Source organism: Malus sylvestris, chromosome 4, assembly GCF_916048215.2.
Source record: "Malus sylvestris chromosome 4, drMalSylv7.2, whole genome shotgun sequence".
NCBI classification, from domain to species: Eukaryota; Viridiplantae; Streptophyta; class Magnoliopsida; order Rosales; family Rosaceae; genus Malus; species Malus sylvestris.
In genome coordinates, this window is record NC_062263.1 from 19,444,972 (window position 1) to 19,466,178 (window position 21,207).

General features: G+C 38.0%; 2 protein-coding genes and 1 long non-coding RNA gene across 6 annotated transcripts; all 3 read left to right on the forward strand.

Moving 5' to 3' along the window:
• The first annotated feature begins 4,580 nt into the window (after window positions 1–4,580).
• Window positions 4,581–6,155, forward strand: LOC126620188 (uncharacterized). The gene is made up of 3 exons (XR_007622270.1): window positions 4,581–5,262; window positions 5,522–5,681; window positions 5,863–6,155. It is a non-coding gene; the product is annotated as an uncharacterized LOC126620188 (long non-coding RNA).
• A 1,647-nt stretch (window positions 6,156–7,802) lies between these two features.
• Window positions 7,803–11,404, forward strand: LOC126620189 (diaminopimelate epimerase, chloroplastic-like). Of its 2 annotated transcripts, XM_050288687.1 has the most exons (9): window positions 7,807–8,159; window positions 8,271–8,438; window positions 8,633–8,703; window positions 8,887–8,944; window positions 9,148–9,327; window positions 9,599–9,683; window positions 10,413–10,472; window positions 10,572–10,645; window positions 11,025–11,404. In XM_050288687.1, the coding sequence occupies exons 1-9, from the start codon at window positions 7,884–7,886 to the stop codon at window positions 11,139–11,141; spliced, it is 1,089 nt and encodes a 362-aa protein (XP_050144644.1). In that variant the 5' UTR covers window positions 7,807–7,883; the 3' UTR covers window positions 11,142–11,404. The 2 variants fall into 2 exon arrangements, with proteins under 2 accessions (XP_050144645.1, XP_050144644.1); XM_050288688.1 differs by lacking the exon at window positions 9,148–9,327 and having other exon boundaries at window positions 7,803–8,159.
• A 2,905-nt stretch (window positions 11,405–14,309) lies between these two features.
• Window positions 14,310–20,810, forward strand: LOC126620190 (kinesin-like protein KIN-5B). Of its 3 annotated transcripts, none has more exons than XM_050288690.1 (24): window positions 14,310–14,590; window positions 14,797–15,004; window positions 15,336–15,465; window positions 15,560–15,715; window positions 15,824–16,161; window positions 16,247–16,385; window positions 16,637–16,734; window positions 16,836–16,992; window positions 17,081–17,150; window positions 17,221–17,297; window positions 17,392–17,445; window positions 17,519–17,599; window positions 17,682–17,793; window positions 17,867–17,953; window positions 18,242–18,417; window positions 18,503–18,664; window positions 18,750–18,857; window positions 18,933–19,091; window positions 19,173–19,256; window positions 19,348–19,553; window positions 19,755–19,856; window positions 19,953–20,062; window positions 20,142–20,293; window positions 20,367–20,810. In XM_050288690.1, exons 2-24 carry the CDS (start codon window positions 14,838–14,840, stop codon window positions 20,547–20,549), a joined length of 3,108 nt encoding a protein of 1,035 aa, XP_050144647.1. In that variant the 5' UTR covers window positions 14,310–14,590; window positions 14,797–14,837; the 3' UTR covers window positions 20,550–20,810. The 3 variants fall into 3 exon arrangements, with proteins under 3 accessions (XP_050144647.1, XP_050144646.1, XP_050144648.1); XM_050288689.1 differs by having other exon boundaries at window positions 14,816–15,004; XM_050288691.1 differs by having other exon boundaries at window positions 14,822–15,004.
• The last annotated feature ends 397 nt before the right edge of the window (window positions 20,811–21,207 follow it).

Sequence of the window (21,207 nt, forward strand, 5' to 3'; positions counted from 1 at the left end):
TCACACAATATTCTCTCCAAAATGCCGCCGCAAATGAAGATCGTTGTGAAGGTGCCAATGGACTGTGATAAATGCAAAACCAAGGCCTTAACTATTGCAGCTGCTGCACATGGTGTTAGTAAAGTGTCGATAGAAGGAGCAAACAAAGATCTTATGGAGGTGATCGGGGATGATGTAGACTCGTTCTGCTTGACGAGGTCATTGAGAAAAAAGCTAGGTTGTTCCTGCGCCCTAGTCAAAGTTGAAAAAGTGAAGCCGGCAGTTAAAACTGTGGAAAAGCCAACTCCAACTCCTTCAGCAAGCTATGTTCAAAACTGTTGCATTTGCACTCCCCATTTTCGTCCAATGTACTGTGAACTAGTTCATGAATATCCAGAACCAACCACTTGCTTTAGAACTCCATGGCGCATGTTAGCCAAGCCCAGCAGTAGCCTGACTTCGATAGGTGGTCATGGCGGCGGCGGGAGGAGGCGAATAGGCTTGGGCAGGCTCAGATTGGCAACCGATAACTTACCTTCAACAGACGCTATCGCTGATGACTATTACGCCGTCTTGGGTTTGCTTCCAGATGCGACGGAATATGGGCAGCGAGGCTTATGCACACTCTGTTCTAATGCTCAACAGCAATGGCATTTGGATGTGAATTGAAGAAGATGGGAGAGATAAAATGGAAAGAAAGAAAAGCACTCTGATAGGGTTTTACAGCTGGAATACACTAGCTGGTGTTTAGATAGCAGAAAAAGAAAAAGGGAAGAAAATGAATACAGAAAGGAAAAAGCCAGGATTATGCCTTTGCTTTTGTCGACCACCAAAGCAGAAGATGCCATCAACTTTTGAAAAAAGAAAAACTTTCATCATGCATGTTCCCACTTTTCTGAAGAAGCCATTGGAATACGCACATGGAAAAAGATTTGCAACAACCCAGTACGTAGTAGATGCAGTACGCACCAACGACTGCTTTATTTATTTTTTGAATGATGTAAATTATTTTTCTTATCTTTCGGAGACATCTGTATAAACCCCATCAGAGGGTAATAATAATAATAATAATAATAATAATAATAATAATAATAATAAATAAATAAAACGTCAAGCCCAAAATAATGGGCTGGAATGTTATGTGGAGGACAAAGGCCCATATGCCCAAAAGAGTCAGGCCCTCTATTATCACCAACCAGGTGACCAAAAGTACGCCCAGTACTCCAAAATTATTCGGCAACCTACTGCTATTTCCACCAACCAGGTGATCAAAAGTACGCCCAGTACTCCAAAATTATTCAGCAACCCGCCGCTATTACCACCAACCAGGTGATTAAAAGTACGCCCAGTACTTCAAATTATACATGAGCATTACTCATGTCAATCATACATAAACATTCATGAGCATTACTCATATCAATCATACATAAACATTCATGAGCATCACTCATGTCAACATCCATGAGCATTACTCATGTCAATCAACATAAACATTCATGAGCATCACTCATGTCAATCAGCTTCGAAAGCTTCATTTACAGAGCTCTAGCTTCAAAAGCTTCATTTACAGAGCTCTAGCTTCAAAAGCTTCATTTACAAAAGCTCTAGCTTCAAAAGCTTCATTTTCAGAGCTCTAGCTTCAAAAGCTTCATTTACAGAGCTCTAAGCTTCAAAAGTTTCATTTACAAAGCTCTAGCTTCAAAAGCTTTATTTACAAAAGCTCTAGCTTCAAAAGCTTCATTTAAAGAGCTCTAGCTTCAAAAAGCGTCATTTACAGAACTCTAGCTTCAAAAGCTTCATTTACAGAGCTCTAGCTTCAAAGCTTCAACTTGCAAAGCTTCACCTACAAAGCTTCAGTGCATGGTCTACAAAGACCGCCTCCAAACAACCACCATTTCGGCTCATACATGGATTGAATTTGAAGTCTCCAGCCAACAACCTTTATTGACCGAAGACTTGGGAGACTACATTATGTACCATATATTGGGCCTCAACTTGGCCTCATGAAAAATACTTGGGGGACTTAGCCCATTATCTATGTACTGAGGAGCGAGCCCTTATTCTATAAAAGAGACTCCCTCACTTTCATTAGAGAGTACCCATTATTCATGTATTGAGGAGTGAGCCCTTATTCTATAAAAGGGACTCCCTCACCTTCATTAGAGAACATCGCCGCCAGCTGAGCAACCGCCTCGTCGCAAGCATCATTCCTAATCCATTATTCATGTACTGAGGAACGAGCCCTTATTCTATCAAAGGGACTCCCTCACCATCATTAGAGAGCATCAACTCTAGCCCATCATTCATGTATTGAGGAGCGAGCCTTTATTCTATAAAAGGGACTCTCTTACCTTCAACGCCACAAGCCGAGCCAACCAAGGCAACATAAGCCACGAGCCTCGCAGCCTTGCAACATGTGCTACTTTTAGTTGAGCATCATTTCAGATTGAGCACCGCCTCTTATCGAGCATCAGTTCAAGACAACATCTAGTTACTTCGGCCCACACATGGACTGAATTTCAAGTCTCCAGCAAAAAGACTCTCTTGACTGAAGACTTGGGGGACTACTGTTTATACCATACTTAGGGCCTCCGTATTTAGATCTCGTACAAATACTCGGGGGATTTAAATGTAATTATGTAATAAAGGAAGGGGCAAATATGTAATAAGTGATGAGCCATTATTCTATAAAAAAGACTCATCACTCTCACAATTGAGGAAGGCCATTTGCTTAGGCCATGGGAAGAGTTCTCTCACCCTTAGAAGCTCTCTCCCTCACTCCCCTCACCTCTAAGAGAAATACAATAATCAGTGTGGACGTAGCTCAAACATTGGGGTGAACCATGATACATCTTGTGTTATTTACATTCTTGCAGATTCATGGTTGGATTTACATTGTTCCAAGACCTCCGGTTTTGTGCATCAACAGAACTAATGTGTTTCAAGTTCAAAATTCCCTTATTTTTTAATATAATTTATAATAATAACATCGTATATAATAAGAAAATAATAATTATATATTATTATTCCAGCATCAGATATTTTATGCTTGGTTTTTCCATAATTGCTTATATAAGAAAAAAAATCATAAAAATTTATCTCCGGGTGTGAGAGACTTTCTCTCTAAGGGTGAGAGCTTTTTCTCTTTGTGTGAGAGCAGTACAAAACCTTGTTTTCTCCTCCTACCGCCGGCCCTAATCCTTTTAGGGTCGGCGGAAACCTTTTTTTTCTTTTCTTCTGTTAGTTTTTCCATGGTCTTTCTTCCTGTTTTGTTTTGCCTTCTCACCACCGACTATCTTTGTTCTCCTTCCCTCAAATCCACACATCCAACTTTCAAACCACTCATCTATACACCCATCTACATGAACTTCACCTACCTTCCACCGATTTCACCTCAAATCCAACCTTTAACCAATTTTGACTGCAATTTGTTGCGGTCATCATCTGAGAAGGCGAGTAGAGCTCCTGTGTTTACACCGGTTTAGGTGATTTCACCACCTCCTTCTCTTTGTCTGCCGAATCTGGCACTGTTGTTTGTGGTATGCCCACAAGCTTCGTTTATTTGGTGGTCGTGTTCGATGTGTTGTTATATGCTGGAAGACGAGATCCTTGTTCTTTCTACCTCTGAAGTGCTTGTCCGGGTATAGTTGGTGGTGATGTTTCAAGATCGTTGGAGGAGCTGCAGCTATCGACGAAGGTGCTAGAAGAAGACCTTTAGGGTTAGGTGTCTGTTTCTCTGTTGTGGGCTCAAACTTTGGTTGGGCTTTTGGGTTACTTTTGAGGTCCATTCCTTTGCTTATGTGGATATTGTATTTGGACCTCTAATGTGTATATGCTTGTTTTGTTAATGAAGTTTCCTTTGACCAAACAAAAAAAGAAAAAAAAAGAAAAAAAAATCTTATATTCTATCCATTAATACTCTGATTACTAAATTGTTTATTTTATACTTGTACTAAGGGTCAAGATCTCAAGCCGTCTTGCAGGTCCATATCATGGCAACTTGAAGCCTTGAAGTTAGCACCACTTGCAAATGTAAGCTCATACCAACCGAGCTCTCTATATAGACATTGGGATAAGTTATTGTTTTTGCATTCACAATTGAGGTATTAATTTTACATTTTTATGATAATTTTTTATATTCATTTCTTGTTTCTGATTTCACATTATTTTGTTGATCTCAATGTTTCTAACGAAGCAGGGAAAAAATATCAGAAACTCATGGAGGAGGAAAATCTTGCAGATTACCATTTGAAATCCAACAAAAAATTATTTCATTTCTCCCACTTAAAGAGGCAGTAAGAACGACTGCTCTTTCAGCTCGTTGGAAGAGCCTTTGGTCTCCAGTTGAAGCAAGTTTGAATTTTGATGCAAACCCAGCAAACCTTAAAGGAAACCCAGCAAAACATGAAGAGAAATACCAAGTTATGGGAACTTTCATGAAGTCTTTTGTTTTCCCAGAGCAATGGAAGCTTTATCTCAATGTTGTTGGAAGCAGTGAAGAACCACAGATAATTGTGGCCAAAGTCACCAAGGGGGTTGGCAGAGAGCTTCATCTCGAGTTCTTCGAATCAATGAAATTAAAAAAGATTTGAAGGGTTTGTGCCTCCGCAAAAATCCTGCAAAAACAGATGGTTTTTGTGGTGTGAAGCATCTCGATCTCAGATCAGTTACCGGCCTCACAGGAACTTTCGTGTCAGATTTGTTCTCCAGTTGCCATGTTCTTGAGAGCTTGAAAAGTGCATGGGATTGCATAGCCTTGATGTAGAAACAAATAGCCTCAAGAGCTTGGTGGTGGAAGATTGTTCAGACATGGTTTCTATTACAATTTCTGCACAAAATCTCAAGTCGCTTTGGTACTATGGTGTTCTTCCTCGGATTGTTAGGTTAAAGAATGCAATGAGCTTGGTTAATGTGGTGATTGATTTGAGAGATGGACCAGGCTGCAGTCAGTTTGAACGTGACCAATTTTTTTACAATATCTTAATTGGATTTGGATCCTCTTGATTTCTCTCCCTGGGGATCATAGGGATCAACGCACACAGACAGTTGATAACGAATCGTGCGGTCCCAATTAAATACTTTTTATATTTTTAAAAGAAAGCAGTCTCGTTTTACATGAAAAATATAAAAAAGGAAAAAATTATGGTCACACGATTTTTTATCAATAGTCCGTGTGCGTTGATCCCTAGGATCCCTAGAGAGGGAATCCGGCGAGGATCCAATTCCATCTTAATTTCTTTCAAGGATGTTGAGGCTCTCACTACAAGTGGCAGGATTCTTGAGGTATGTTTATAATGCATTTCGAATTGAACACTGTTTGGCTTCTTATTACACGTAAAAAGTCATAATTCTTATGTGTAGATCACAGTTTGACACGTATGCAAAAATAACTTATTATTAAAATCTCAAAAAGAAAAACTTTTGCATACATATTAAACTGTGATTTGTCTAGTGTGTAACAATGGTGACTTCATACATGAAATGAATCAAGTATTATCATGTCTGCGATTCTGACAAAGTGTAAATATGCTCTGTGTTTAAGTGGTTGTGTTCAGGTGGAGTGATTTTTGGATATCTTGATTTCCAATTCAACAAGCTAAAGTCATTAACATGGGTAGACTTTTTGATCAACAAGGAAAAAAGGAGACTCCCTTGCTTGCTTCCTAAATGCATGTCCTTTGTTAGAGAACTTGTTGGTTGAGGTAAGTGTTGTAGTTTTTAACCGATAAACGGTTTTCGGTCACCCAATACTTATGTTTATTCAATCTAATGCCTAGAAATAAACATAGGTGTGCAACGAGAGAAACATGATGTGCAGAAATCACATGGTTAATTTTAATACATATGCTTTATTGACACTTCCTCGCATTGATGAATGAGCAGATTGACAGCAACCTCAGCAGCATCCCTGCCCAGATTTCCACCATTACCTCTGGGAGGAGTTCTCTTGTATCAGGTCCAACACTTCACAGCTCAGACACCTCAAGAGCGTTGATTTTTTGGGGTTTACTGGCAAAGACAATGAACCACCACCGATGGATCTTGTACTTGAGAAGGCCATTACGCTCAATTTATTCACTTTACATCCCCAGAAAATTGAAATTAATCTTTCTATCCCACATCGGACCGCTAATTCTAACGATCCCCACTTGCTACTTTAACCTTTGAGTCCCACATCGGAGATCTATGTCAACTTTCGATGGAAACTGTCTTTTACCATTGTACCTTTTTAACTTTAATCAAGAAAAAATTGTTGCCAAAATGTGTACGGGATACATGGGAAAATCTTTAAAATATTTATATGTATTAATTAAATTTTAACCAGGACGAAATTGTTAGAACAATGCGTACAGGGTACACTGGAAAATAGTTTAATTTCCGACGATAAAATAGATGGACTCGGGAACTGAATGAAAAGAGAAGGAACTCTGTTTAAGAGGTAAAACTAGTTCAAAATTGACCGCAACGAATTGTAATAATCTTTGGTTGTGTCTCATAGATTAATAAGGGATTTGGATCCTCTGCTAAACTTAGGAGGTTGAGCCTCCTGAGCAAATCACACGGGCCGTTGAATTTTAATACAAGTTACAATATTATAACTTTTAGAGGGTCCCCTATTTGTAGCCGTTAGATCAAAATCCAACGGTCCGTATGATTTGCTCAGGAGGCTCGACCTTCTAGCTCAGGAGAGGATCCAAATCCATTAATAAGTATCACCATTTGAACTCCAAAGTTTATTACAAAAAAGGGTTGTTGTGAGCTAAAATACGATGCTAAAGCAGCACACTTCAGAAGGAAAATCATAATTCTATTTGGTTCCACATCGACCCAAAAAATGGACATGGATCCTCTCCGGATCCATGCATCCTAATCCTAGGGACCCACTAATCCGGACTATTGAAATTTGATCAAACAGCTAAAATTATTATAACTTTTAAAGTGGATCTTGTTTGTAGACGTTGGACTAAATTTCAATGGTCCGAATTGATGGATCCTTAGGATTATGATGCATGGATCCGGAGAGGATCCATGTCCCCAAAAAATAATAAGAAGGCAAATTGTAAATCTTTTTGGTCCCACAACGACATTTCAGACAATTGTTTAATACGTTTTTGTTAATTTTTGTCTATATAAGAAGTAAAAATAGACGTATGGATAACACTACCGAATTCTAAATTGTCGCATTGGCTAGAACGGATTTACTCAGCGCTTACAATGTTTTCCAGGGAAGCAAATAGGTTTCACATACACCCATTTATCTATCACATATGGTAGTACAGTCCGAGCATGAAGTTGAAATAATAAAATCCAAATGGCAGATGCAAAAATAGAACTGAAACAAGAACAACAAAGATAACAACAATGGCAAACATATTACCAGCAATCACTTCACCAAACTAATAGAACTATTTCATTAAACACGTTTGATAACTATTTCGTTTTTTGTTTTAGTTTTCATTTTTAATATGCAAATTGGAAACCAAAAAGTGACAACTTAAAAGAGAAATTAGTAGTACAAGGACAAGTTCCTCTGCAGCTGCAAATCCACCGGAGTAGAAATAATAAGGGTAAAATACAATATACCCCTCAATTTTAGATGTAATTGCAATCTCATACAACATTTTAAATTTTTTTAATTTCATACATTATTTAATATTTCATTGAAATTTCATATATTCGTTAGTCAAATTATTGAGTAATAATGTAGCAATGTATGACCTATATTTTTGCTGATCTAATAACTTTCGGCGGGATCTAATTGACTATTTATAAAACTTTAGAGGTAATAAAGTTAATAATGAAAATTGGCAGCGCCTTACTAGAAATTTGTGAAAACATTGGGTACAGCAAAGTAAGTTAACAGCAATCAGGTACAGAGAACGGCTGCGCCTACCGTCAGAGTCATGGGAGCCATAGCCGCCGCCATCTCACTGCCACTCACCTCCCCAACTCGCCGCTCCCTCACCGCCTCTCTTCGAACTTCTTCTACGATTCTGAAGCTCAACTCTCTCCCTGCAGCTGCATCGCCGAGAGCTCCTACTCTCCGCGTATCGGCCGTCTCGTTTTCCATGAACGTGGAAGCCGTTGAGAAAGCCTCCCCCGCTTCTTTTCTTGATCGGAGAGAAGCCGGATTCCTCCACTTCGTCAAGTATCACGGCCTCGGCAACGACTTCATCCTGGTATTCAATTTCTTTGACATGTTTGAATTTTGTTGCAATATTTGAAATTTAATTAGCATTGAAGAAGTTCGGATTTTGAGTTTGATTTTGACTGTTTATTGCGATTGATAGGTTGATAATAGAGATTCTTCGGAGCCTAAAACCAGTCCGGAGCAGGCAGCGAAGCTATGTGATCGGAATTTTGGGATTGGCGCCGACGGAGTGATCTTCGCGCTGCCGGGCATCAATGGCGCTGATTATACCATGAGGATTTATAATTCTGATGGGAGCGAGCCCGAGGTGAATCACATTTTCCCAAATATCGGCTTTACTTGATTCTTTGAAATGTTAATTAGATGAGTGATTGCCACATTGTATTCAATGTAGACGGTCTGAAATGGCAATGAACTTGTTGCATTTTATTGAATGGTGGTATTGTGAGTGAGTCGTGCATTTCGAACTTCTGAACTTTGATATCTAAATTTTGTCTGTAGATGTGTGGTAATGGTGTCCGGTGTTTTGCCAGATTCATTGCCGAGCTTGAAAATTTGCAGGGAAGGCATAGGTATGGGAAAGCTGGTTCCATATACTGATATTTTTTATTTTATTTTTCGCTTCAATGCGTTCTTATATATTACATTGTTTGCTTTAGTTTTTGTTTGCATTTAACGTTGAAAAGAAAAATTTATTCGTTCGCGTACGAATGGGTGTGTATATTTCTAACAACGCCATATGTAAACAATTGCAGCTTTAAGGTTCATACTGGCGCCGGTCTAATTATTCCAGAAATTCAAGAAGATGGGAACGTATGTTCTTTTTTATTTTATGTTTCAGTTGATGTAAAGTATTTCAGATTGGGATGATTTGAACACATCAAACATTTTGCAAAGCCTGTGACTTTGACAATATTATAAGAGTATCCATTGCTGCTCTGGATGCCTCCATCGTGCATTAAGTATTGGATGTTCTTCGTCTTCACTTTAGCAGACATCAATTTTCTTAATTACAGGTTAAAGTTGATATGGGGGAACCGATTCTTAAGGCGTCAGATGTGCCTACCAAACTGCCTGCAAACAAAGATCAATCTGTCGTTAAGTCGGGTCTTGATGTAGATGGAGTAACCTGGAATGTAACCTGTGTTAGCATGGGAAATCCTCATTGTGTAACCTTTGGTACAGAAGGAGGCCAGGTAACTATTGCTAGAATAACTTACGGCATATTCACTTATACTAGGGGTCTGGAGCAAAAAAAAATTTCATATGCATTTTGTCTGTTTTTTACCCTCCACTCCAATGAATGACCTAATCTAGGCGTAATAAAGCCAAAATTTCTTATGATTGATTAATGGTTTCCTCCAGCATATCACATCCTTTTCAAATCATCGAAACTTTTCTTGAACAGTCACGCACAAAAAAAATAATTCTGGTTGTGACTTCTTGCTTTTTGTTGAAAATGAACAGAATTTGAAGGTTGATGAATTGAAGTTAGCTGACATCGGTCCCAAATTTGAGAATCATGAGGTGTTTCCAGCACGAACTAACACAGGTTAGAATTTATTTGTCTGTGCAAATGCTTTTGTTTCTGGAAGCAGTTAGAGTTGGCATACCCTATTGTTAATGTAAGGTCACAGTTACATCCAACTTTGAAATTTCTGTATCCTTCGGTTTAAAATCATTGGAGTAGTGCTTGCTTGCAGTGGGTATTTTGAGATATACTTTGAAAAAGACATACTCACAAAATTGTCTAGCACTGACATCTTTTTTTTTTTTTAATTTACAAAGTTAGAGTGGAGAGGTCGCACTTGGTGCGATGGCAAGTTCCTTCGCCCATGAGCGGTAGGTCTCGGGTTCGAGACTTGGGAGCAGCCTCTCCATAAATGGGGGTAAGGCTAGCCGACATTCACCTCTCCCAGACCCTGCGTAAAGCGGGAGCCTTGTGCACTGGGTACGACAAAGTTAGAGTGGAATATTTATTCGAAAACAGCTACTCCGAGCTTTTATACTCTGAACTGCCTAAAAATGTAAAAATAACTCATGTGATGTCCATTCCAAAAACGATATTAGGTGCTTCAAGATTCCTTTCTCCATTCTTGCTTAGCAGTTTGAAACACAGTTTCAAGATTCTGTAATGGTCATGGTATATATTCCAGTGCAAATGAAATGTTTGATTTCAATCAAATTTCTTGGATCCTTTGCTCCTGTCTTGTTCTCAATTTGTCATTGTTCTGAAGCGTTTATTTTGCATTCACAATTCTCATTTGATTGTGATTGACAGAATTTGTGCAAGTTTACACACCTTCACACCTAAAGATGCGTGTTTGGGAGCGTGGGGCAGGTTAGTGCTGCTGCAACCAATAGAAGTTATTATACTGTGATCGTATACCAAATCCTTATGCATTGTTTCAGTGGGGAGTATAATTATTTTTCATTATAGGAGCAACGCTTGCTTGCGGAACTGGTGCTTGTGCTGTAGTGGTTGCTGCAGTTCTTGAGGGTCGTGCTGAGCGGGTAAGTTTTGGCATTCTTTTTCTTTTGGATATATTAACAAAAATAAATATAGATGGTTATTTATTTCACATGAAAAAAAAAAATTCCACTTTCATCTTTAACGTTGCCATGTTACATTGGTCACTTCTATAAGCGCGATACCCCTCCCATAAGCAGTGCTCTTCATGAAAAACCAGGGGTGGGTATTCTGATACATGTGGCCGAACAACTCAACAGCTACGTTAGTAATGCGGGGAAAGTTTAGTGTGCAACATTTAGTTATCTTTGACCGTTGCTTATTCATGTATTGTAAAATTCCAGATCAACTTCATTGTTACTGTAGTTTCTCTTGCTGTCCACTTCGCTCATTTTTTTTTATGTGCTTATCTTTTGGACATAGAATTGCACGGTTGATCTACCGGGAGGGCCATTGCAGATTGAGTGGAAGGAGGAGAACAACCACATCTACATGACTGGCCCGGCTGAAGTCGTATTTTACGGATCAGTGCCTCTGTGATTTCTTTTCACAAGATTGTCTTTGGATGAAGCATGAAGATGGATTTTGTAATTTAAATTTGTCTGAGTTATGTAGAATTGCCAGTAAAAAAACCTGTGGAGTCGGAGACGTTGAATATATCATGTGTTTGCTTTATGAAAGTTTGAATCCCTCCAGTTGCACTTGTGCTCCATGACGAAATGGTAATGTGAGCCAAATGGCCATCGAAAATGTGACTTTTAAATGATGGTTAGGGCCATGCGTTGGCGTAGTCATATTGGTTAGATGTTGTGCTCTCTTTATGCATTCAAGTTTGAATTGTCCTCTATGCAAGTTAGAATATTGCGCGTATAAAAATAAAATAATGTTTAAGAGATTGGCCCTACGAACACTTTGTGATACAAGTAAATATTAGAGAGTCAAACTCGGCATTTCAAGTGTGAGCAACAAGCCTTTTGCGCTCCATTTTCACATTGCATTAATATCCCACTTTTAATCTAGAATTATGCTTGGCTCAGTAACTCGGAGTGCGCATGGGTGATTGTGTTGTCGATGTAAGTGGGCTCCAGAATACAACAACTTAGTCACCCATGCAACCTAGCGTTAAGTTAGTGTGAACTGTCGGTGCAATTGGATCCCACAACTGAATAACTTTATGTCACATAATGCATCAACTACTTGTAATCAACCGCGCATACTAGCTTTCCCCTTCAGTTTAGCGTGCTTTGATCATAACGTAAAGTGATAGCATTTCATTAATGAACAAGAACAATTACGAGGGTTGTCATGATGGGTACATTGCTACAGTGACCCATTACTTGATCTGGAGATAATTTGCACAGACAAGCATAGAAAGTAATCCCTTAACTGGTTACCACAAGCAGCATTGACACCAGTACAAGCACCAACAGTACAAATTTGTTACAAAAACAGTGGAGGTAACAAACCTAAACCGAGGTATACACAACGTCATCGCTAAAAGCGTGACATCTTTAAACCATTGTGGATAAGGTGAGGCCACATCGTCCATCAACTTAGCAATGGCGCTCCACGCTCCGGCCATCCTGCATTGTCTCCTCGTAAGGCAACTGCCCGGTTTAGCTTTTACCAAGCCAAATCGCACCCCCATTAATCATTACTTGAACCTAGAAAGTCAGTTCAAATTACATAAGATAAGCCTTGTAATCATCATTCATCATGATAAATTTTTGGAGCCTTTTTACTTGATCGACATGAATCAGCTCTTATATGCTTCCCATATTCTTTAATATAGCTTTGTTTCTTACTATCGTTCATACACGTGTGGACAATTAATCATTGATGTATGTAAAACTCATAATAAGAACAACACTCGTTAATTGTTGACAAGTTAACACTTGATAAGACATGAAACATAACTAATTGTTACAATAGATATCAACTTTTCAGAGTATTTTAAATAGAAAAATGTTGGAGAGATTATTTTTTTAATGATTCATAGAAGGAATTTGACTTTTAAATGGCACATCATATGATCTACAAAATAATATTAAAAAATATAATCTCTCTAACATCACTGTTTTAAATAATTTTAAAATTAATTGTGCAACTCTATGCGTACATTTTGTTGAGAGGTTATTTCACATTTAGAAATAAGAATCTTGCATAAATTAATAATGTGCACGAACTAGATTTACATTTTAAAGTCTGCACAACATTTATCAGTGGTTCGGCAACTTTAAAACAAAATTAACTCATATTTTTTAAAAAGGGTAATTTTAACAAAGTCAATAAATGTTATGATATTGACAATATATTAATTAAATTTATTTGAATTATAAGTAGGTCAATGAGGCCACTTAGTACTACGATATAATAGTATTCCTCTTACTTGTAAATAAGATGTTTTAGATTCGATTCTTGATAAATGTGAAGTTGAATCACATTGTTATGGCAAGCTCATTGTAAGGCTTAGCTCACTCTCCCAACCCCTTAGTGCAGATACTACAAATATAAATAAATAAATAAATAAATAGGTTAATGAGACCTTGAGGTACTATAACACCTCAATCAAACAAAATTTACTAATTCATGTGACTATAGCTAGCAGCGTGCAAATTCTTTCAATTCGAATCAGGTCAATCACACACCTCCTAGACTTCACACTTCATGTGACTCTCGCAATTTCTGTTTCTTTCTTTTACATTGGATTTAGACTCTACAACTAAGCAGTGTACAAACTCTTTTTTTTTTTAATCAGGTCAATCCCATGCATCACTCACACACCTCCTACGGTTTACATCTCGCACGACTCCTATTTTTTACATTTAGATTCAGAAACTCCAATGTAATGTCCACTTTCTGGTTCTGTTTTTTTTTTTACATTTGGATTTAGATGTTACGTTGCAATGTCCCATTTCCTGGTTTTGCGCAACTGAGGTACACATACAAACCTCACCACCACCATCTGCTTCATGATCTCGTGGAGGGCGTTGTGTTCTAGAAGGAATCATGTCAATCACAATGTTGTAGTCACTGCGACTGAGCCGTTGGGATCTGGTGCTCCTAGCCGTCGCCAATGACCTCGTGTTCTTCATCATAGAGAGGCGAAGAAAAATACAAGAGAGAATGGAGAGATAGCCAAAAGAGATAGAAGGTAATAAATACGAATGAGAGAGGAGAGAAGATAAGAAAAGAAATAAACTGAAGAGTAAAGAATATAAATGTTACTTTTAACTAGCCTAAATTATTATGAATATTTCATTGATTATGAAAAAAAAAATTGATCATTAATTTATGACTAATTAGCAAAGATTCTATCTGGCTAAATAACATTTTTTTTAAACTAATCCAAAAATAAAGTAATAATCATTATTCGATTTTTCTATGGTTAGATTAGATAATTAGATGAGATTTTTATTGCTCATGTTTGAAGTAAGTTCCACACGGAAGTTCTCTTTTTCAAGAAGTTATATTAATATTGTAATATTATCAACGAGTGTTGTTATTAGTAATTCAAAATTTTCATTTTACTTTTCGCATATTTTCTTGAGGAGACTGCAAAAATCAGAATCATGTTTAAACTACTCTCTTCTTTTTCTTTATAGGGGTACAAATGGAAGTTCACTTTTATAAATTCACCCAGACGCAAGTTAACATACGCGCCTCGTTTGAATTATCACCGGGCGGCCCCACCCAGTTTGAAAAACGCATAGAATTCCGTCTCGCCCCAACGGCCACTTCCCCCGATACAAAAGCGCACGGTAGCCGTTGGAGAATTAGACACCACCGTTCTTCCTCATTTTTCAAATCCACCGATTCGATTCAAATTCTCTGAAAACCCTAAAAGCCCTTCCTTTCGCTCGAAAGAGGGAAGAAAGCTTTCTTTCTCCTTATTCCCCTTTCTCTCTCTTGGTCCAAAAATTTCATATATTTTCCGGTTGATTTTGTTAATCGAGTTGGACTTCGTCAGGATACACAAAATCACAGAGGTAATTTCGTGTTTCGATCCCAATTCAATTGTAACCTAATGCAAGGATTTTTCTACCAAAGACGGAATTTAGGGTTTTCTTCTGGTAATGCTGATTAGTTAAAATCAAGTTAATTAATCGGCACGAAAAGTTTCTAAATTTCTTGGTAGGGATTTAGGGGTTTTTTGATTGTGTAGCTGATATGGTTTATATGATTTTTGATGAAGTGTGTTGGTGTTGGTTTAGGTTTAGGAAGAGTGAAAAAGAGATGGCAATCACCCCTGATCAGACTAGGAAAGTTGGGATGGGGCTGTCACCATCCCCATCTCCTTTTCTTACTCCTCGTCCCGAAAGGCGGCGCAAAACGCTTGAGTACAATCCAAATCGTCAAGACAAGGATAAAGAGGTTAATGTGCAAGTTCTTCTCAGATGCAGGTAAGTTTTAGTCTCCCTTTTTTTTATGGTTCAAATTCTGATATGGAATTTCAATGATCATTTTGGTGGTTGCAATGTGATAGAAATATGTTCCGCTTCTCATTTAATTGTTGATATACTTTTCAACATCTGGACCATAGAATTGTTTGTGTACGTATTTCTCTAGTCATTGAAGTTGTGTAGCTTCAATTTTTGTTTTAATTTGATATGGATTTGTAGTGTAACATTGTTATGCCAGAGTGGTTCATGACATCGAGTTATCGGAACTTGCTCCAGTTTGATTCAAAAAGCTAAGCAATATCCTGTTGGTTTATTGTTGATTTGATTTCAGGCCTTTAAGTGATGAAGAGCAAAAGTTGAATATCCAGAAGGTGGTATCCTGTAATGAACAGAAAAGAGAGGTCACTGTTATGCAAAGTCTAAATAACAAGCAAGTAGATAAACTGTTCACTTTTGACAGGGTAAGGTTCTTTAGTCTCCATTCTGATAATGTTACTTCGTAACACTCTTTCAATCAACATGTAAAAACTGTTTTTGTTTATTAAAATTTGCAAGGTTTTTGGGCCAAAAGCACAGCAAAAATCAATATATGAGCAAGCCATTTCCCCGATAGTTAATGAAGCTCTCGAGGGATTCAACTGCACTGTTTTCGCTTATGGGCAGACGGGAACTGGTAAAACTTACACAATGGAGGGCGGGATGAGAAATAAGGTATAGAATCTACAGATTGATTATCTTGCCATATACTTGCTTTGATTGACAATATAAGATATCTTCTCTCTTCTGGCAATTATAATGTACACATACTGTTTCTTGTAGAGTGGCAATTTGCCTACTGAAGCTGGTGTTATTCCACGGGCTGTTCGTCAAATTTTTGATACACTTGAAGCACAAGATGCGGACTATAGTGTGAAAGTGACGTTCTTGGAAATATATAACGAAGAAATAACTGATTTACTAGCGCCTGATGAGAGTCCAAGAACTGCAGACGACAGGCAAAAGAAATCTATTTCATTGATGGAGGATGGAAAGGGTTGTGTGATAGTAAGAGGCCTTGAAGAAGAATATGTGTACAGTGTAAATGAAATTTATACTCTCTTGGAACGAGGGTCTGCCAAGAGGCGTACAGCAGACACTCTGTTGAACAAGCGCAGCAGGTATGTTTTCCTCAGTCACTAAAAAGATATTTAACACCAGAGGACCGCTTCATGTTAACTCTTGTCCCTTTTTCTTTGTCTGCAGTCGCTCTCATTCTGTCTTTTCCATTACTGTCCTCATAAAAGAAGCAACAGTTGGTGATGAGGAGCTAATTAAATGTGGCAAAATTAATCTTGTGGATCTGGCAGGATCGGAAAACATATCTCGTTCAGGTGCACGAGAGGTACTATAATAAGTTTTCTAAGCTTAGGCTTGCTGTATTTTGTTAGTCACTGGAATTGCAGCCAAAATCAGGCCCAGATAGTATATTTGTTTGCGTTTTTACATATCTAGGCTCCTTCTGTTATTCTAGTAGTATAGGTCTTAAAGACAATCCAAAGAAATGATAGAGCCCCAAAGTTAGCTTTTAAATGAATTTGTAATAATATTGAATTGCATATCAGAGTTTGATAAAACTTCTGTTTAAAACTGTAGGGACGTGCAAGAGAAGCAGGGGAAATAAATAAGAGCTTGCTCACGCTGGGCCGTGTCATAAATGCACTAGTGGAACATTCCACTCATATACCTTACAGGTACGTCCGGATATATATCGATCTTTATTCAATCAGTTTGTGGTTCACTATCTTTTTCTGTTATCTATATGTTTAATCTAATGTGCCGACTCTTTTTGCAGGGACAGTAAGCTTACAAGACTTTTAAGAGATTCTTTGGGAGGAAAAACAAAAACCTGCATCATTGCCACAATTTCTCCAACTGCTTCATGCATGGATGAAACTCTAAGCACACTGGATTATGCCTATCGTGCCAAGAACATTAAAAACAAACCCGAGGTTCGTCCTCCTCTTTCAGTCTATTGTTTCTTGAAATGTATTGCTTTATGTGATGACCATATGATGATGATGGGGTTTATTTTTGCAGGCAAACCAGAAAATGTCAAAACCTGTGCTGCTCAAGGAATTGTATTCAGAGATTGAGAGAATGAAAGAAGGTTGGATGACGATTGCATAACCTCGGATTGGAGATTAATTTTATACTAATCTGTTCAAAACTGAATGCAGATATTCGAGCGGCACGGGAAAAGAACGGTGTTTATATTCCGCATGAAAGATTTGTCCAGGATGAAGCTGAAAAAAAGGTGGACCTTCTCAAAGATTGGCGTTTAAGTTCCCTTTTGCATTTGTAATTTTGTACTAATGTAGCTTCATCGTTTAAATCTGAAAACTTTGCAGGCTAGGATTGAGAGAATAGAGCAATTGGAGAATGACCTCAACCTCACAGAAAAGGTACAGTTTGCTCTCTCCTCAGTTAATTATTCTTCTATGATATTCTGGTCATCAAACTCACTTCTTCTTTCAGCAAGCGGAAAGTTTTCGTGATCTGTATATCAGCGAACAAGAACAGAAGCTGGATTTACAAAGTGAGCTCAAGGACTGCAAGGTATGCATCATATACCTATATTTTTCCTCTACTCATTTTCAGTTTATGCATCTTATCAGGAATTTGATTTCGCCTATTTCAGATAAATCTGGATAACTGTAACAAGGCTCTGCTTGAACTTCAAGAGGATTACCAAATAGCCACCTCAACCTTGAAAGAGAAGGAGCATATCATCTCCAAAATGCTATTCTCAGGTAAGGAAATTGAGATATTATTGAGAAAATTTTGTACCTTTTTCTCATATTTTTGAAAAACTCTCTTTATCAGAAAATCTTTTAATTGGACGGGCAAAGGAGTTGCGCAGTGATTTGAAGAACGCATCAGAGGAAATGAATTCCCTCTATGAAAAATTAGGTATGATTAATGAACTTCAGTATGCAAGGTCATAAGCATGCCCCGTGCAGAAAAGTAACTTGTCTCCTGCATTTTGGTAATTGGCAAATGATTAATGATTATTGTAGTTTTATTTACTCTTCTGGCTGAACAAAATACATCTGACAAGAAAAGATGATGAGTATTTTAACCTAAGCAGTCACATGTCACCCAAAATCCTTTTTCCTGAACTATTGCATCATCATATGTACGTGAACTATTGCATCATCATATGTACACGCAAGTCAAGTGCTTTTCTGCTCTCTGCAGATCAGAAAGACAAGATGGAAGAAGAAAATCAGAGCTTGGTTTTGACATTTGGTTCTCAACTTGATCGGAGTTTGAAAGACCTACATAAGATCATCCTGGGGTCTGTTTCTCAACAGCAGTATCAACTAAGATGCATGGAGGAACATGTTCAGTCATACCTTGCGAGTAAATGTGATGTAAGAGAGACTTGGCTATGTCATGTACTATGCTTGCCTTGTTTCACCATAGTTATCTGTTTATTAAAACTGTTGCTATTATCAGGCAGCACAGGTACTGGAATCCAGGATTAAGAAGATAACAAAGACATATAGTTCTGGAGTAACAACCTTGAAGGAGCTGACCAACATGCTGCAAAAGAAAGCATCATCTGACCTGGACCAAATAAATGCTAAGACGTTATCACATACAGAGGCTGTTGAGAAGGTATCCTGTCCAAAAGTTTCATGTACCATTCGTAGGATGTTCTTGATTTATTAGCTGAGCATAGTACAAATGTTTGTCTTTATAGTTTCTTGAAACTGCGGTTAAGGAAGCCAACGAGGTCGTCCAAGATATTCAGCACTCTCTTGATGAGCAGAAACAGCTATTGGCTTTCTCCACTCAACAACAAGAGGAGGTAGGTAATTCATACTTGTTATAATTTGCTCTTGAAAAATGATTAGAGATTCTTAATCTTTGAGTAAAACTGTAGGGATTGCAAAGAAGCTTGATGTCAGCACAAGTAATTTCGAAGGCCACTGGTAACTTTTTTGATGACCTCCATGACCGCGCTTGTCAAGTTATGAGAAATCTTGAAGAAACCCAAATTCAACGAGTCAACCAATTGGTGAATTTTGAGAAGATGTTTAAGGTAAGCAAACCCAAAACCTACAGGTGTGTTTTGACACGATGATATATGTAAGGCTGATGAACTTTCATTGCTTTGAAACAGGAAGAAGCTTGTAGAGAGGAAAAACATGCTATGGAAAAAATTGCAGTAATTATTGGAACATTGACATCTAAGAAAGCCTTTATGGTAAGTATTTGATTTATTTTGTCGCTTGAAGAAGAGTAGTTTGTAGGTATTTCGTAATTTGACATTTAGAAAAAAAAAAAAAAAAAATTAGGTATCGGAGGCATCAACCAACATCCAGGAAAAGAGTAAAGAAGACAACACCAGGCTGCAAAAGGCAATCTTTAACATGCAACAAGTGGCATCGGATGCTAGGACGGAATTGAGCGAATATTTCGGAAAGGTGGAATGTGATTTTATGAAAGACACATTCTCAGCAGTTGAATCTCAGGCAATCATGGAAAACTGCCTCCAAGAGTGGTAAGTTTATTACTTGAACCAAATCTGAAAATATAGTGCAAAAAGATTGTATCCTCTGTTTGTGTAGGAAAATATAGCGCATGGTATTCTGGTATTGCAGCACCCTATGCAACGTTGATCATGCGTACATGCTGCATGGGTTTCCCCCTATCAATTTATTACTCCCTATAACCTTTTTTTCCCTTCACATGGTATATGCAGCTCAGAGAGAGTGGGTTACTCTGGGAAACAGTGGGAAAATGCCCAGTCAGCCATAAATACTCTTAATCAGAACAGTGCTGCAAATATCGAATCTACTGTGAAGTAAGTTTCCCATCTTTGACACATCAAACTTTGTAGTCATAGTTTGTTATACCATTCCAATGCTCCATTGAAATTTCAATTCCTTGCTTTCAACAGGGAAAATATCTCTGCGAACCATTCTGCACATGAAAAGTTTGTTTCTGCATCTTCCCGTGTGGATTCAGATTTCAGTGCTTTAGCCTCCGACACATTGTCATGCGTTAATGGTAATTTCAATTTACTTATACAACGAACTAAGTGCTTCACTCCTATACAATGCCTAACTGGTGGTTTGAAAACCTGCAGATTCGCTAATGCTGGACTATGTAAAGACAAAGGAAATAGACTCCATGACGGCTGTATGCGTTGATCAGCTTAAATCAGTACAAGAAAAGCATGGTGATGGCGTATCAACTATACGAAATCAAGCGGAAAAGTGCTTTGTAGAAGATTATTTGGTATGTTGTCACCTAGTACACGGTCAACTTCGTTGCATGCCTAATGTCATTGCTGACTGGTATGATTAAACAGGTGGATAAGCATGCTGGTGCGACCAAGAAACAAGTCATTGCTGTCCCCAGCTTGGAATCTATCGAGGAGATGAGAAGCTCCGTCGAAGTCAAAGAAGACGGTTCATCTAATAACAAATTAAAACGGAGCCAAATGGAAGGCAAGATCCCAGGTCCTAGAACTCCTTTCGCGGATGTCAACTGAATTTTGAATGAAGAATTCAAAGTACCTGCTGTATAAGGTTTCATTTCACAATATCGAAACATGCTCATCAACTGATGAGTTCCGAGTTGTTTTCTGCTGATCGAAAAAGTCCTATGCTGCCGGTGCACGCAGCTCATTCGGAGAGCGATGCATGGCTGGCAGGGTCTTGTGTTCCCATTTAATCCTTAGAAGTTACGAAAGAATTATGATTGTAATATTTTTGTAGTTTCCGTCTATGAAAACATTTAAAAGTTTCTCCAACTTCTCTAACTGATTGAAGTAATAATGTTGAAAACCATCTATGAAAACATCTAGTGTTTTAAGCTTCTTACATGACAAGTGTTTTAAGCTTCTTACATGACATCAAATGATTAATTTGAAACACCGTCACCTTAGCATTTATTGGCTAAGAGAAGAAATCAAACTATTCTTATTTTGTGAAAGTTTTTTTCACATTTACGGGCGAGAAAGACGAAAATTAAAATAAAAAAATATGTGGATGAATGAAAACAAAATTAGTCATTGGTTCTCAGCTTCGTTCGCAGTCGGCAGGCAGCCCACGCTTTTTTATTTTATTATCTTAAAAAAACACAGATTATTAGGTGCAGTAGTAACTCATTTACCAATTGTTTTCTGCCAATTTGTTTGGTAAGGACCA